Below are 17,759 nucleotides of genomic sequence, written 5' to 3'. Positions count from 1 at the left end.
CAGCACTCTATCCATTATACCACTTAGCTGCCTTTATATCCTCCTGGATTCTGTAATTAAGAGTCATACAAGAGTGTGTGTTGTGGGCGGGGGGGGGGGGGGGGGGAGGGGGGAGACAAGGCAGGGAGGGAATGCAGAAGGGGGTGCAGTGAGGACTGATTTTTTGGTAAAGAAATGGAGGGTGAGGAGGAGAATAAATAGAGGTATGAACAGTGGTAAATATATAAAGAAAGCACACTTTTCTGATCCATAAGGAAGCAGCTATCCTACATATCCCCCTTTCCCTTCCACTCTTCTTGCTTTTATTACATTCATTTCAGACACATTCTTTTTGATCTAAGACTTTGGTATCACAAAATCCCATCTGCTGTCATTTCTTGTCTCCCCATACTCAATGTCCATTCCTAATTCCTTTCTTCCCAGTACCCCTAGATCTACATGTGAATGCAACTGTGCACATGTGTATCAAGTGAGGGGATCAAAATTCAGCAACTGCAGAACTGTCATTGTATAACATGGTACCCGAAATTCAGGAGAACTTTCCAACTTCAGGAAGCTGTTTTTGCATTGAGACTTAACCTCATTTGGCTCTGATAATCTCATGGCCCAGCACATGTGTCAGGTATATATATATATATATATATCAATCACTTCCATTGCTCTGTTCAGTTTTAGAGCCTGACTCAGCCTGCATAAGGAACCATACTATATAGGAATTGTATATGGATCAGGTCAGGGTACTAAGACCCTGGCCATTTCTCTGTCACTATTTGTTCCTTTTCTGTGAGTAGAGGGATGGCAGAGCATGGTGCAGACAGTTCCTTGAAGGAAGAAGAAAGATTGTAAAAAAAAAAAAAATTTAATGAGAAATAATTACTTTAATGAGAGTGATTGTTTGGTCTCTGAATTCTGGCCACAAGCCAGAGACTTCTGAGGAAAGTGATTTCTAATTACTTTTTTTTGTAAGAGTGTGGGGGATGAGCTGAATGAAAATGTCAGAAATGTCTTTTCAAGGAGAGAGAGACTGATATAAATCAGTGAGGAATGAGAAGAGATCAAATTTAGGCTACACGGAGATATAGAGATAAGATTAGATACAATTGCTTCAGAGATTATCATAAAGATATGAATGGACAAAAGAGAAAAGAATGGAAATGAGAATAAGAATACGAATAATTTGAAGACATGAAAGAGAACAGTCTAAGGATGGATATAGAGATAGAAGGGATAGAAACAGGATCGCAAGCAGTGGTGGCAGCAGCAATATAAGGCAAAAGTACAATTTGGGGTTTAGGGAGGGAAAACAGTATTCTGAAAGAGGAGGTTGGAGAAAACAAGGGGTATAGGCATGAAGTTGAGATTGAAGGACATCAGCAAGTAACTAAACAGGTGAAGGGCATCAGAGCATAGATAAAACTTTTATCTTCAATAAAGGAACCTTAACCCTGGGGCATGCTCCTTTCTGTGGGATCAGGAATCAGAACCAAGACCCCAAATTCCATAATTTGGCTATTTCCTTCTTTTCATTCGCACATACCTCCTACCATGTTTTATGTGTTTCATGTCTTGGTAAAGAACCCAGACTTTCTGGCTCCTAGGCCTTTGTCCATTTTCCTAATTTTCTTCTTCATAGGCTAGATATCCGAGTCTAGATAGATGTTCAAAGCTTTGCATCCTCTGTGTTCCCCACCCCACAACTCCTTATGCCATTAGGATATGCATCTTGCCATAGTTTTGTGGGGGGCAGTCTGCTTTGTGGGAATTTTTTTTTTTTCCTTTTCTATCTCTCCTAGGCTCTTTCTCAGCTTCTTTTGCTGAATCTTTATCCAGGTCACATCTACTAACCATTAGTCATGGGTGTCCTGGGCTCTTTCTACTTTTCCCACGATACTATCTCACTTGGATGTAATTATTATGTCTGTGAAGGTGGTTCCCAGATCAGTATGTCCAACCCTAGTCTCTCCCCTGAGCTCCAGCCCTGTGTCACCGAATGCTTTTTGGACATCGAAAACTCGACATTCTCAAAGCACGACTCAGCATCTTTATCCCCACACAATTCTCTCTTCTCAACTTTCCTATGATTGTTTAGAATACTACCATTCTCTCAGTCACTCAGGCTGGAATTATTTGTGCTTACCCCATATATCCAAATTACTGTCAAATCTTATCATTTCAATTTTCACAAACTCTTTCTTCATTCAGTCACTATCAGGGTACAGGACCTCATCTCATTACAGATACTATTGCAACAGCCTTCAAGGCTATTTCCTTGTCTCAATTTCTCCTCATTCCAATGAATTGTCCCCCACCCCCACTCTCCGTTCTCTCACCTGCATTCTGGCCCCTTCTTTTTGAGAGTACACTTCAGAATTTACCTGGCGAGTATCTCGAATACACTAGTCATTTCCCTCTTTAGACTATGAATCAATGAATTGTTTTTATCTCTGTTGCTTAGTCTAGTATTTAACAGCAATTAAGCACTTAATACTGGTCGTCTCTTACTGGCTAATTATGATTTGGCGATGGAAGGGACCTGAGTAGCCATTTATGGCAACCCTCTCCTTTATTTTGCAAATGAAGAAAGTTGGGTGCATCCGGGTAAAATTACTAGCCCTAAATCACTCTGGTGACTGAAGATGAGTGGTCTGTGATGTTCCAGAGGGCTGGAAGTTGAAGCTGAACATGAATCTTAGGCTGTCCTGTGTTCAGCCCAGGCACAGGCCACCTCTGTAGGCCCAGATCTTTTCTAAAATTCAAATCTCATAAAAATCAACTTGTGATTGAGCTATAAACCTTCTTTAATTAGGTGGAAGGGGGTAGGGAAGGGGGAGGTGTCTGGAAGCCTGCTGCTATATTTCATGCCCTAGGGCAAAAAAGGGAAACAGTCTATCTCTTTAATCATCTCCTGGAAAGTTAATTTATTTATTATTCCTTTCAGAGTCTCCACCCTCATTCCTCCCTTCCTTCCTAAAGAACACACACACACACACACACACACACACACACACTCTTATACTTGGCCCGGTGATTGAATCTAGCTTGGTCTCCAAGGAGATGGGCTGGTTCTTGCGTTTGCAGCAGTCATTGGCTGGGGACCTTACGGGCTGGGGCTTAAAACCCAGAGCGAGTGAATAATGTGCGAGTCCTTTCTGACTGGGGCATTCGCAGCTCGCACAGCAGAGCGTAGAGGAGTAGACCGAGGCAGAGAGGAGAATACCACGAGGGAGACATGGAGAATCCGTGAGTCAGGCCTAGAGGGCCCCTGGGGGACAGGGGAGGAGAAATGGATGTCATGGAGACTTGGGAGGCTGGGTGAACTGATCTAAAGCCTCTGGGGCAGAGAGGGGCCAGGTGAGGAGGGCCATGCTCTCGGTGCATGAGGAGAGACGGAAGCCTGGCACTGGGCCCTGAAGCCAAAGGGCAGATCCGCAGGCAGGCAGTGGGGCTCAGTGCTCCCACCCCTCTCTAGGATGGGGAAGTGGGGGTGGGGAGATGTGGGCCACCGTCTTGGGAGGGGGGACCGGGAGTCAGAGTGCAGGCTTTGGGATGAAGGGAATTTAAACTTGGACTTTCCCTGTCTAAATGAGTCAATTCCCATTCTGAACGTTTGTAACTTTGCAACTTTGCCGGCTCCCAGTCCCCAGGCATAGCTATCCACACAGCCTTCCCACCATTACGACCTTGTCTATTCTGAGAGCTGGAGATCAATCACATCTCTAGGAAAGGAAGAAGTGGGCATTCACTGCGTCCAAGACCGGGGAGCCTGTCTCCTTGCCGGAGGCTGCAGGCTGCTCCTCTGATTTTAGTTATTCCTGGGAATAGACCAATAGCAGGAGAGGTTTTATGGAGGGGAAACGACCTCTGTGTTTGAGAGTCTGGGGGCCACTAGGAGGACGGAGCCAAGGGCACTGGACTTCCCGGATCAGGAAATGGTCCTGGGGAACCCCGAAGACAATCTTTCTCAGGTGGATGGGGTTGACTTCCGGAGGTGTGGGTAGCAGAATCTCCTTTTTTTGGCTTTTCTCCCATCCGGTTAATCTGGATGTCTGTACTTCTTTCCTTCCTTCTAGACTGATTAGCAGGATGGCTTTGTCTTGGAGAAGGAAATGAGAATTTTGGGTTTTGGGTCCGGAGCTCTTGCCAAGTGACTCAGTGGTGGTGAAGAGTGTATTTGGGATTAAGGCCGGATTTGGTCTGAAAAGATCTGATTCATATCCTGACTATTACTTTCTTACTACCATTGAAACCCTGGGTTCAAGTCACTTAGTTTCTCTGGACCTCAGTTTCCTGAATGAAGACTTTAAATTCACTTCCAGCAGTGAATTTATGATGCTATCATTCAGCCAAAGGCTTTTGGGTGTGGTGACTCCTTCAAAACCCTCCACCCTTTCCTCCTCACCTCTCTTTTTGAGTTACATATCTTCCTTTTTTTTTTTTTTTTTAATTTTAAATTTTAAAAAATATCATTAGTTTCCCGATTGTCTCCTCCCTGCGCCACTCCCTGACCTGACCTGTGGGTTTAAGCAATGCTATTGAGCACTTCTACCCTTCTTACCCATTCCTGTCCCCTCTGAAGGCTATTGGGACCAAGTCTTCCACTCCACTTTCCTAGCCTCTGTCTTAAGACAGATATCTCCTCTGGAGGCTGTTGGTTGTTGCTGCTAGAACACTGGTCCCTCCCTTTTTTTTTTCACCACTGCACCTTTTATCCTTGCCTGCAGAGAAGCTGAGAGAAAAAACTTGGAATTGAGAGACCAGGCTTCTAAGATTCTACAGTCGGCAGGCTAGTTCCTAAATTTGTAGAGAAAGCTGCTTCTTGTTGAGGAGTCATAGGATCCTGCATCTAGAGCTTGCAGCAACCTCAAAGCCTATCTCCTCACTTTGTAAAAGGAAAATGAAACCCAAAGTCACTTAAGTGACTTGACTAGAAATATTTTATTATTATTATTACTTTTTTTAGTGGTGGTGATGATGGTCAGTATTTCTTAAGATAATTTTAGCTAAAGGGGATTCCTAGATCCTAGGAAAATGCAAATCTGACTTGGTAATTTTAAGGAAAGGAAGGGACAAAGAAGAGGGTGGACACATAAAGTGAATTAAAAAAAAAATTGATTTAGTGCTCTAAAAAATATTTTCACATCAATTTACCCTCAACAAACTTCTGTGGGAGTTATGACAGATATTATTAGGAGGGGTTAGTTACGTGGATAAAATGAGCTTAGAATCAGGAAGACTCATCTTAATGAGTTCAAATCTGGCCTTAGACACTTCCTAGCTGTGGTTCCTGAGCTTAATCCTGTTTGCCTCAGTTTCTTCATCTGCAAAATGAACTGGAGAAGCATATGGCAAAACAGTATCTCTGGCAAGAAAAACCCCAAATGGGGTCAGAGATTTGGACAGAGGTGACAAAAAAATTATTAACAATTGAAATTGAGAGAGAATTTGGGTGATTTTGTTGAAGATCAGAACAAGGAGGAACGGCAACCCTTGCGCTGGTGCTCTTAACCTCTGTAACCTCACTGTAGTCTCTCTGAGCTTTTTGTCATTTGACAAAAGCTGTGCTCTCCAGTGCCAAAATTCTCAATTCCTTTCCCAAGACTATCTTACTTTGGAGCCTCAAAAGAAGATTGAAGGCATAGTTATTCTGAGTAACCAGAGAAAAGAGTTGATGTTGCCCATCCCTCCTTCCTCCCCTTCCCCTCACTACCCATCTGTTAATGAATAGTTTTCATTGATTACTTTATTCCTAGAATTTCCTGTCTCTCCTTTTTTAGTTTTAATTGTATTTTTCATTTTACTTAATGATTATTTTTCTTTTTCCTAGACCCCAGTATGAGGATTATAAGAAAACTGCTGAGTGGCTTTTATCCCATACCAAACATCGACCTGAAATTGCAGTCATCTGTGGTTCTGGATTGGGGGGCTTGGCAGATAAACTGACCCAATCCCAGGCCTTTGACTACAAAGAGATACCTAACTTCCCCCAAAGTACAGGTACTGACAAAGATGATGCTGGCAGATTTGGGCATCAGAAAAACTAGGGTGGGAAAAATATAGGGAAAACTTTTCATAACTGGAGGCAAATCCTTGTAGTCCCAATATTTGCTCCAATATTAAAACCATTGTTTTATGATCCAGGAAGGCATTAAGAGATGACAAAAAAACCATTAAAATTACAATTGACCAATTCCAAGTTTTGATGATGATTTGCCAGTCTATTTCTTCCCACCATTACATACAGGATATGTGAATATCTTTCATGCTTTGAGTTAGACATGTCTGTATTAGTATATATTTAACTTCTTGCTTATGCAGGTATAGCTTGTATGTTCCTAAATTCTTTCTTTCCTTTCTACTTCCCTCTGGCCTGGTTCTGTCATTTTCCATATTTCAGTCATAGGGCCTGAGGGGACACAGCTTCTTCATATATCCTTAAAGTTATATTTAGGATATCCCAAAAGTCTTAGTTCAGCATTAAGCTATTAAAGACATGTACTATTACATAGTACATATCACATAGCACATAATACATAAAAAGACATGTACTATTTTAAAATATGTAAACATAAAATAAATATTTTATGTATATTTGTGAAAGCATGCAAAATGATAAATGCAAACACAGGCAGCACATATTTGTATAAGATGGGAACCTGAATGGCTTTATGACTTAGAGTACTTAGAAGTTTGTAACCAGGAGACTTTCTGTAATAAGGAGCAGTAGTTTCTCTCATGTTATCTTTCTGGGAAATGAGAATGAGCTCATTCTGTTTGTCAGTCATCTAAATGGCCAGATTGCCTGGCAAGAAGGTGGAGGTGCAGAAAATTATAATTAGTTAGATTAAAAAAAAGTAATGTAGTATGTTTTTGGGTTTTATTTATTTTGTAGATTCTGGAATATGAGGCCTTAATTAAGGAATATTTCCTTTAAAGTAAGAGGAATAAACTTTAAAGTAAGGTGTCCAGAGAAGTGGTGGGAAAGGAAATGAAAAATATTCAGGAAAGCATGGAAAAAAAGCCCCATATCCAATAGGGAAAGAAGGCCCAGTTCTCTAAAAGACAAGGAAATTGTTTCACATATGCTCCTATAGTCCTCTCTATACCACTCTCTATACCATTTCTGTCCTATCTGGAGTCTGGCTATCTACTCTTTGCTAGTTTTTTAAAATGTTCTTATCCTACTTTATAAAAAAAAAAAAAAAATCTTTTTTTGTGAGCTTAATAATCAAGTATAGATAAATTCATGAAAAAGAATTAGAAACTATTTATGTGCAATTTTAAAAAAACATAAAAGTTAAATTTAACAAATTAGTAACAAAATTGCTCTTATGTCTCCTTCTGCACTTTTTTCCTTTGAAATTTTTAAAAAAGTTTATTGATGCCTTTTTCCTTTCATGTTGATCATCATCCATTAATCTATCTTTTCTTTCAACCCCCATCTTCAAATAGAAGCTCTCCACTCCTACCTCTGATTCTCCTTCCAGAGAAGTTGGATTGGCCACTCTTTCTGGAAATGACAAGAAACTGACTAATAACAATTTTTATATGAAGTGGGACCAAAAAACTAGTCCTTTGGCCTATCTTCTTCCAATGGGCCATCTCCGTCCTTCCTTCTTAATCTGATTTGTCCTGATTTGTCCCTTTTTGGATCCCTGAGCCTTCTTGATTGGGAGTCTAGGCAGCTGGATATCTGAGAACCAGTATAAGACTATCCTCAGATTCTATCATAGGGTTTTATTCTTTTTTTTTTCCCCTGAGGCTGGAGTTAAGTGACTTGCCCAGGGTCACATAGCTAGGAAGTGTTAAGTGTCTAAGACCAGATTTGAACTCAGGTCCTTCTGAATTCAAGGTTGGTGCTCTATCCACTGCACCACCTAGCTGCCTCCATAGGGTTTTATTCTAAAAGATGTGGAATAGGTAGGTTATATTTTCATTTTCCCTGGGGGTGGCCATAGACCCTGAAAAATCATTCAGTTCCTTTCCCTTCAGAGGCTCAGAAAATGAGAAACAACTCCTGATGAGTTATCCTGGTTCTTTTATCTTTTTTCTATGCAGTACCAGGACATGCCGGGCGGTTGGTATTTGGATACTTAAATGACAAATGCTGTGTGATGATGCAGGGCCGATTCCACATATATGAAGGTTACCCATTCTGGAAGGTAAGTCTGATGCCTAGACAAAGGTGGGTAATTCCCATAAGAAAAGGGAAAACATTTCAGTCATTAACACTGATCTGCTCACCTTTCCTTTCCTCCTTAGCTATTATCCAGTACCTGGTTTTAAGCCATGTAATAATCAGTTTCTGCCCCATTGCTTTAGCTAGAGAGATTTGTGGCATATAAATATAAGCATGATGAGGATCTAGGCATTGAGAGAATAGTAGATTGAGGCTACTGGAGAGACTTTGTACCTTTATATCTGGATTTTAGGAGGTCACTGGAAAAGAATGTGTCTGAAGGTGAAGGAAAATAATAAGGTGATAAGATGATTAGACTAAGTATGTTATGTCTCTACCCCCTCCTTTCTCCTCCCTCCATCCTCAACTGTGACAGCATAATTAACTCTTCTGGATCCTAGTTTCCTCCATCTTTGTCAGAGTGGCAAAGAACCTTGGATTTGGAATCAAAAGACTTAAGGTTTAACTTTTAGCTGTGCTATTGTGTGTGAGTTTGGATGAATCAGTTTTGTCTAGCACCTCCATAGTTAACAATCTTTAAGGTTCTTTCTAGCCATTCTTTTCCTCTTTCTCATGCCATCTTGTATATGAGGGTGTTATGGGCCAGAACTCTGTACTTCAAACAAGGATTCTTACAAGGTGCTAACTCAGTGGAATTGATAAGACAAAGGTTATCTAATTTAGCATGGTGATTAATAGTTCCTGTAGCTCAGTACATGTACTTAATATTTAATATAGTTCCACAAGATTCACACCTATGATAATGTAATTATATTAGAGTATATAACAGCCAGCAGGGACTGAGAGCCAAATTCATTCACTTCATCTCACACCACTGTGGTGGCTGGCCTCCTGCACTTCCCCCAGTGAGACCAAGGCCAGTCTGAAAGGCTCTCCAGAAAGCTGCCCAGCCTCAGCTCAGGCAAGGAGACAATAAAGAATTTGGACTTTGAACTTTGAATTTGAACATCTGGCTGTTCTTATGGTGATTACTGAAACAAAAGCTGGTCCAAAGACCTCCAGAAAACCAAACAGAACGTTACATTTTCGCATCTGAAAGTGAGACTAAGGATCTACATTTGTGACCCAGAAATTAGGGTAAGTAAAAAAATAGACAAGGAAATTTAGTTAAGGGCTAAAGTAGTGTTTCATCTGACATGTGACAAATCTTTAGAAAACAGCCTTCTTTTCCACCTCAAGGAAAATCTGTTGAAAGCTTAGTTAAACTCATAAAAAATTGGATGCAGATCATTGAACTCTTTGAAATATTAAAATACACATCTCCTTGGTTCTAAGGAAAAAGAATTAGATTGAGAAGAATGGAAATTAGTAGGAGATCAACTATATGAATATTACAATGATAATAGTCCTAATTCAATTCCTAAAGAAATCCTCTATACATATAACTTAATACAATTGGCTTTAAGGAATTATATAAGTATTAGAATAAGAAAAAAGAACAGGAGGGGGGGAGGATACTGACAAATTAGGGGAAAAACATAAAGAATTAGACAAGAATGGAGTTAAGTCCGAGGCTGTTGAAATTAAGGAGTGTGGTGCTTTACAGCAGGAGCCACAATTAGCTCTTCATGGGTGGAGGGAAAAGGAGGAAGGGGAGGGACAGTGATACTATTAGCATCACCCATGATGCAGCCTATGACAAGATTACAAAAGGCACTAATTAAAGCTAAAAAAAAAAAAAGGACAAGATGTATCTGATTTGATAAATGCATACCCTGTGATTGAAGAATTTGATTCTTCATGTCAAGAAAGGAGAAGATACACTCCTTTCAATCTGGAAAAAATCAAGGATTTGAAAAAGGGTTGCACTCTTTATGGGGGTACATCGTCTTATGTTAAGATGGTATTAGACAATTTGATTTATAAAATTTTAACCCCTAGTGATTGGAAATCTATAGCAAGGACATGTTTAGAATCTGGACAAAACTTGTGGCTTTCAGAGTACAGTGAACTATGTAGAATACAAGCCCAAAAAAATAGGCAAACTGGAGTTAATATATAAATCACCTTTGACCAACTAGCAGGTAAAGGTCAGGAGGTAAAAGTGCAGACACTTAAATACAGATTAATTATCCTTTAATAGCATATGAGCAAATTGCTGCTGATGCTGCTATAAAAGCATGGGGCTCCCTCCCAGGAAGACAAGATAAGAGGGGAAGACTTCATGAAAATAGAGCAAGGTCCAAATGAACCTTTTACTGTTTTTGTGGGAGTCTGCAGACAGTTGTCATAAGAACCATTGGTGAAAATGCTGTAACAGGAATAAGGATCAAACAACTTGCTAGAGAAAATGCTAATAAGGTTTGTAGAAGAATAATGTTGGGATTACACAAAGATGCTTCTTTAGAGGAGATCATAAGACGCTGTGCCACAGTGGGCACAAATGCCTTTTATACCCAGGCTATGATGCAGAACATGGGGAAGACAGGGTCCCTTTTGGCAAGGGACTTCAATGCTTTTAATGTGATAAAGTAGAGCATCTGAAAGCTCAATGTAGACATAGAGACTGTGAGAAAACAGGATGGGAGAACAAGACCCAAAACCCCATGCCCAAAATGCAACAGGGGCTTCCACTGGGCCTCAGAATGTAGATTGACCCAGGGAAATGAGTCTTTAGAAATTCAGGACTCTGAGATGATCAGTCAGCAGAGAAGCAATCAGATGGAAGAGAGGGATTACAAGTGGGGAGAATATGGGCTTTTAACCCAACAGAAAAACAGTGTCCAGTTCAAGCAGCTCTAATATAATCACCAGGTGATGTGGAGAGATCCAGAAAGTGGTGAATGGAAGGGACCAGACTGGTTAACTGCTTGGGGGAGAGGGTTTATTTGTAAGTCTACAAATAGAGAAGGAATCAGATGGATACCAACAAGCTGTATTTGCCCTGTCCATTGGAGAGAGACAGAAAAAGAGAAAAACCTTGAAACAAAGGAAAAGACTTAAGAAACATCTGAAATTGAAAGAGCATGGCTAATAATGAAACTGTTGCAGGACTTTAAAACCCATAGGAATCATTGGATTCCCTGACACATGAAGTAATGGACAATAGATTGGTTTTGAACTATTTCTAGAACTTATGGACATGTATAATTCCTCATGTTGATTCATGTTGTTTGTTATGTAATACCTCCCATGTTGATGGATTTATGTATACCTGTTTCAAATAAGACCCTTCAGAAACCCGCTAATCTGGTTTGATTACCCATCTCCCTTCCTGAGTGTCAGGGAGGGCATGATCATCTCCTTTTATGGTGTCTTCACCCCTTTTTTTGAGAAGTCAGAGAAGGTGTGATCATCTCCTTTTTTGGGGTTCTCATCTCCCTGAGAAGTCAGGGAAGGTGTGACCCACCTATGTTCTAAAACAAAAGAAAGTGTGAGAGATGTTATGGGTCAGAACTCTGTACTTAAAAACAAGGATTCTTACAAGGTGTTAACTCAGTGGAATCGATAAAGACAATGATTATGTAGTTTAGCATGGTGATTAATAGTTCTGTAGTTCAGTACATTTCTTAGTATTTAATATAGTTCCATAAGATTCACACCTATGATAATGTAATTATCCCAGCCCAGGCAAGGAGACAATAAAGACTTTGGACTTTAACACTGGGCTGTTCTTGTGGTGATTACTCTACCGAAACAAAGCCTGGTCCAGAGACCTCCAGAAAACCAACAAGAACACTACATGAGGGCTTTTATACGTTGGTGAAATTCCTAGGTGCCTGACAGTTATCCTTTTGATTCTTCAGGTAGCATTCCCTGTGAGAGTTTTCCGACTTATGAATGTACACACTTTAATTGTCACCAATGCTGCTGGTGGGCTGAACCCTGAATATCAAGTTGGGGATGTTATGTTGATCCGAGATCATATCAACTTGGCAGGCCTCAGTGGTCAAAATCCACTCAGAGGTCCCAATGATGAGAGGTATGTGGACTTCATTCATAGGGGATGGAGCTAATATGATTCTCTGGACTTGGTGGTTATAGGAGGATTTCTCTATCCAAGAGAAATTGACTGTCCTCATTCTTTGTTTCAGGTTTGGAGAAAGGTTTCCTCCCATGTCTGATGCCTATGACCGGATTCTGAGACAACAGGCCCATTCTATATGGAAAGAAATGGAACAAGAACGACCATTGCAGGAAGGAACCTATGTTGTAGTGGGAGGACCCAACTTTGAAACCATTGCAGAGTGTCGCTTTCTGCAGAAACTAGGAGCTGATGCTGTTGGTAAGAAGGGGAAGCCTTGCAGAATTAGGGCTTAGAGAGAATTAGGGAAGAGATGGGAATTACAATCCTGAAGGATTTAAAGGGGAATAGACCACACTTAAAGGATTAAATTTAGGTTATTTAGATTAATGATTTTTAGGAAAACAACATTTTGTATTCCTTTAATCTTTTCTATATTTAACTAAATTTTGAATATCAAAGTCAGTGCTAATGATTTGTTACTGGTTTAATGTCTACTCTCCTAGCTGATAAGTAAGAAGAAAGCCAAATTTATCATAGGACTTTTTGGAGGATTAAATCAAGTAAGAGACTTTTTCAAACTGAGACTATAGTTAGTCATTCCTACTAATTGGAGGAAAATCAATAGATAAATAAGGAAAGGAGTAATCATTTATATAGTGCCTTCAGTGTGCCAGATGCTATGCTAAACAATTTACTAATATCTCATTTGGTCCTTATAATAACATCCTGAAAAGTAGGTGCTATTATGATCCCCATTTTATAGTTGAACAAATTGAGGCCAACAGGTAAAATGATTTGTCTGGGCTTACACAGCTACTAAGTTTCTGAGACTGAATTTTTGAACTCAAATCTTCCTGACTCCAGTACTATAATCTTCCTCTGTAGATGAAAACTTTTAAGACTTTACTGTATGTCTAGCACTGTCAGTTCTGTTTACCATCTGTATGTGACTTTGGCCAAGTTTCTTCTTTGGGACTTAATTTCTCTATCTGTAAAATAAAGGGTGAGGAAAAGATGGTAAAGTTTACTTAAAAGCTGGGATCAGCCATTTTATCATAAGAATTCCAAACTCTTGTCAGAGAACTTCTTTTAAATGATATAACAAAAATCCCAAGCAAATCCTTTGAGATAATCCCTTTATTTCAAGGGGCTTTGCCAGATAGTTTGGTTGTTCTAATATTTCTCCACTCCATTATGATTTGTCCTGGAGAATGCTGGATGATAAGTTTGAGCTGGTCTGAGGTGAAGGATATAGGGGTCATTCTAAAGGTAGTCTTGATATCAGTTCCCTTTTTCTTTTCATATCAGGCATGAGCACAGTGCCAGAGGTGATAGTGGCCAGGCACTGTGGCCTTCGAGTCTTTGGATTCTCCCTCATCACAAACAAATCAGTAATGGACTATGAAAACCAGGAGACAGCCAATCATGAAGAAGTACTGGTTGCTGCGCGCCTGGCTGCCAAGAAATTGGAGCAACTTGTCTGTCTGCTTGTGGAAAACATGCAGGCGCCGTCTGAGAAGACTTTTTGACCCACAGACTGCCTGGCCTCCTCAGTTCCCTGCTGTCCACTTGGAATTCCAGTGATCGACTTTACTCCCTTGCTTGAGCCATTTAGCTTTCTGCCTTGAGGTTGTGGTAGAAAAGTGAGAAGTGTTGGTATTCTGTCTCCTTGGAATATCTACTTATCCTTTCAGATCCTTCTTAATGGTACTTAATTCTCTTTTACTCCATTAGTCCCTTCCCCACCATGGAAAGCTGGATCATTCCATTGTACTCCTATCCCCCAGCTAACATCCTTCATTCCATCTCCAGTGGACTCATCTAGGAATTAAGCCCACTTTGCACTAAGGCTGCTGCTAATGTTTTGAAAAGACTACTCGTACATTCCTGAGTCCTCTGCCATCTCATGACTTCCGAGGCCCTTTGTGGTCCAGACCAGTGTGTGTTACAAACTTAGTACTATGTGGGAATAAAAAGACAGCAGACAGAAATGTTTCTACCTTTCTGCTGAAGACCTGACAGGGTGGGAAACAAGAATTTTAGGTTGTGAGAATATATCTGTAAATATGATGATGACAAAAGGTATACAGGCTTCTTAGACAATAAAGAATGGATGTTTCTCTAATTGTATATTAGTAAATTATGCTTAGGACCTTCAACAAGTACACAGGGAGCAGTGTTTTCTTTAACTTAATGTTTTAATTCAGTTCAATTAGGCACACATTAAGTACCACTGTGTGCAGGGAACTGTTAGGATAAATAATAAATTCTTACTGTCAAAGGGCATTTGTGGTAGGGGCATATGAGATGTAAATGTACAATAGGACATAGAATAATATTTTAGAGTCAGGAAAGAATTTGGAGTTCACCCATTTCCAAATGAGGAAATAAAAGGAGAAATTCTGTCACATAGCCAGTTAGACTACTAGCTGTAGAAAATCACAAGAACACATACAAAGATTGGGAAAAATTCAAGGACCAGTAAATTATTACCCTTCTTAGGGTTCCTTAAGGAGGATTGTATGGATAAGGTTTAAGTTTTTAATGCTTGGCCAAAGAATCTGAATCCCAGTCTAGAAAAAAATGAGAAATTATTCCAAATTTTTAGCAAGAGAGAGGTGAGCAGAGTAGTGAACCTAATACATTAGGAAGCTGTCTAGTAGTTCTCTAAATTAGGACAGAAATAGAGACAAGTCTAGAGTCAGTTTGAAAGATGGACAGTAATCCAATTGAAATTCAACAGGCATGAACTTAGCTGGTGACAGTATTGATACATTTAAGAGATGGTTGGAAGTAAAATCCATAAGATTTGGCAACAGATTTTGGGGGGGGTTGGGAAGAATCTAGAATGATCCTCAATATCCTGGCTTTGGGAAAGTTGGAAAATAATGGTATTGTTAAATAGAAATTAGAAAGAATGGTGAATTTTTTTGGGAAAAAGGGATGAGTTGTTGAGTTTGACTTGGTCTATGATGTCTAGTTGCAGCTGTGCAGTAGCAGATACAGATAGAAATGTAGACCTAGAGCTTAGAAGTCAGAATAAAAGAGATCTGTGAATCATTGGCATAGAGGTTCATAGTCCTGGGAGTAGATAATGGAGATGCAGGGGCTGGGGGTGGGGAAGGAAGATTTTTTTCCTTTTAAGTGACAGGAAGAGGAAGACACAGTAAAGTGTAAAACAAGTGTCAGAGGGGTCAGATTTTTCACAAAGGCAAGGAAGGATGAGAACAAAAAAGTTCCATTGGTTTGGCAATTAAGAGGTCAGTGGCAATTTTAAGAATAATTTCCCAAGAATTATATGAGTAGCAGTTAGATTTTAGGGGGTTGGATAAGCAAGTCAGGAAATAGCTTAACAATGTACCTACCTTCAAACTTAATTCAACTAAGGAGCTAGGGGTTCTCTTATATATGGCATTCTGGCTATGGATGAAACAAAGGAAGTAATTGTTTTATGTATTCCTGATAGCCAGAATGTTATACCAAGGTAAAATTGTGAAACTGATCTGGCACCCTTCTACTATTCAGCAGAATTTCCCTAACTCCTGATGGCTTTTGCTCCCAGAGCAATTAGTGGTCTTATGATACCTTATGGCAGGCTGAAATCTCTATTCTGGTGCTCTGGGTTCCTAGCCAGTGCCCTATGTTCTTATCCTTTTCTATAAAAACATACTTTCTATGTAGCTATTATTAAAAGGAAATGGTGGTTTTATTTCTATATCAGGATGTCTGACTTTGTTACTTAACTGTTTCTCAGACTGTGCAATATTGTGATATTTCATGGTACCACCACTAAAATAGTTGCTTCATAAAATTTGCCATTAGCATCTGCTTATTCTTTTGCCAGAACAGACAGAAATTATGGTTTGAGACTACCTGCTAAATTTTCCTTTTCTAGATAAGCATCTAACTATAATTTCTTTATATTAATTGGAGAAAAGGCTCAACTTTAGGGTACCTATTAGGATGAGTGCATTTGGCCCAATAGCATCTAATGCCTTTTTCAGGACCAAATATAGCTTAATTATTAGCAAGTGTGTAGAAAGTAATAGGCTATGGGAATTGCAGTGTTTGGGAAGACAAGGTCAAATAAAAGCTTACTGGTATCTTAACAAAGCTCAGACAGAGGAGGATATACACTCTACTAGGAATGTGTTAAGCTCTTTATGGGCTAAAGTGGCTACCTAATTTCATTTTCATTTGAAAGAAATTGAGTCATTTTGTGGTGTCCTAACATTAGTTAGCAACAAGAAGGCAAAGAGAAAAATTAATCCTGGGAGAAACTTGTAGCCAAACTCCACATGCCTTTATTCTCATCATTCCCTTGGCCTGAGGTGTTTCTGGGAAACAGTTCTTTTCCTTTTTGCCACCTGAAAGAGATAGTAACTCTTCAGGAAACCTTACCTAAAACTCCATTAAAAATTATATTTCCTTGGTTCTTAAATAGCCCTTTGTACTTGTCCTAATGTTTCTTTATATTCTATTTTACATGATAGTTCTGGATATTCATATTGTCAGTTTGTATATTTTACATCTCCCCTATGTGATTGTAAAGCTCTATGAGAATAATATGCCTTAATTGCATTTTTTTTTCTAATTAAATCACCTAATTTAGTAAGTCTTAATGTTTTTATATGTTTATAGTTCTGGATATTCATACTGTTAATTAGTATGTTTCACATCTCCTCGACATGGTTGTAAGCTCTGTGAGAATAATAACTATGCCTTAATTGCATTTTTAAAATCTCATTAATCACCTAATTTATACTTAATAAGTGGATGAATGGAATGAATGAAAACAACTATAAGTAATTCAAATATATTATAGTACTCTACGGGGCTTTGGACAAAGAACTTTTCTCATACCAATCAATAAATTCTGTTTGCATTTTTTCATGTTTTTTTTTTTTTGTTATGTGTATAACTTTATCCTAAGTAGTAGGAATGCTTTTAAAGGAGTTGGGAAGACAAACTATATGCACATGAAATAATTTACACATTTCCAAAGCAGTTTATCAAATGGGAAATAATATTGCACAAATTATATTTTGTATGCATATGGGACTTGGTATGAAATGTGGTGGCCACAGAGTAATAGATAAACAAAAAGATGAAATTAGTCTGGGAATGCTGCCTAAAGGTTAGTTCTAGATGATAGCTAATTAGCTAACATATATATATATATATATATATATATCACTATAAGGTTTTCCCAGAGCCTTGTTTATCTTCTCACTTGATTCTCACAACCATCTTGTGAGGTAGGTACTATTATACCCATTTTACAGATGAAGACACTGCGACTGTTAGGTTAAGTGATTTGCCTAGGGTAACTCAGCTATGTGTTAAGAGTTCAGAGATAACCTCAGTTCTTCCTTATTCTAAATCTAGCACTCTATTCATGATGCCACCTAATTTACCAGATCACATCTATACCTCTCTAATAAAGCCTTTTGTGATATTGAGTTTTTACTCAGACAGAAAACATGAATGAAAAGATGACAAATGTAAGAGCAGTATTCTAAAATAATAACAGATTAGTGGTACTATATTTTTCTCAAGTTAAAAAAACATTGAACTAAGAGACTTAAGTTATAT

General features: G+C 39.1%; 1 protein-coding gene across 1 annotated transcript; it reads left to right on the top strand.

Moving 5' to 3' along the window:
- Positions 1–3,107: 3,107 nt before the first annotated feature.
- On the top strand, positions 3,108–17,054 carry PNP (purine nucleoside phosphorylase). Its single transcript, XM_074289130.1, has 6 exons — positions 3,108–3,240; positions 5,825–5,994; positions 8,056–8,159; positions 11,944–12,119; positions 12,232–12,422; positions 13,473–17,054. The coding sequence occupies exons 1-6, from the start codon at positions 3,230–3,232 to the stop codon at positions 13,691–13,693; spliced, it is 873 nt and encodes a 290-aa protein (XP_074145231.1). The 5' UTR covers positions 3,108–3,229; the 3' UTR covers positions 13,694–17,054.
- The last annotated feature ends 705 nt before the right edge of the window (positions 17,055–17,759 follow it).

The sequence above is a fragment of the Sminthopsis crassicaudata genome, chromosome 2, assembly GCF_048593235.1.
Source record: "Sminthopsis crassicaudata isolate SCR6 chromosome 2, ASM4859323v1, whole genome shotgun sequence".
Taxonomy (NCBI): Eukaryota; Metazoa; Chordata; class Mammalia; order Dasyuromorphia; family Dasyuridae; genus Sminthopsis; species Sminthopsis crassicaudata.
This window is presented reverse-complemented; position numbering and strand designations above follow the sequence as displayed.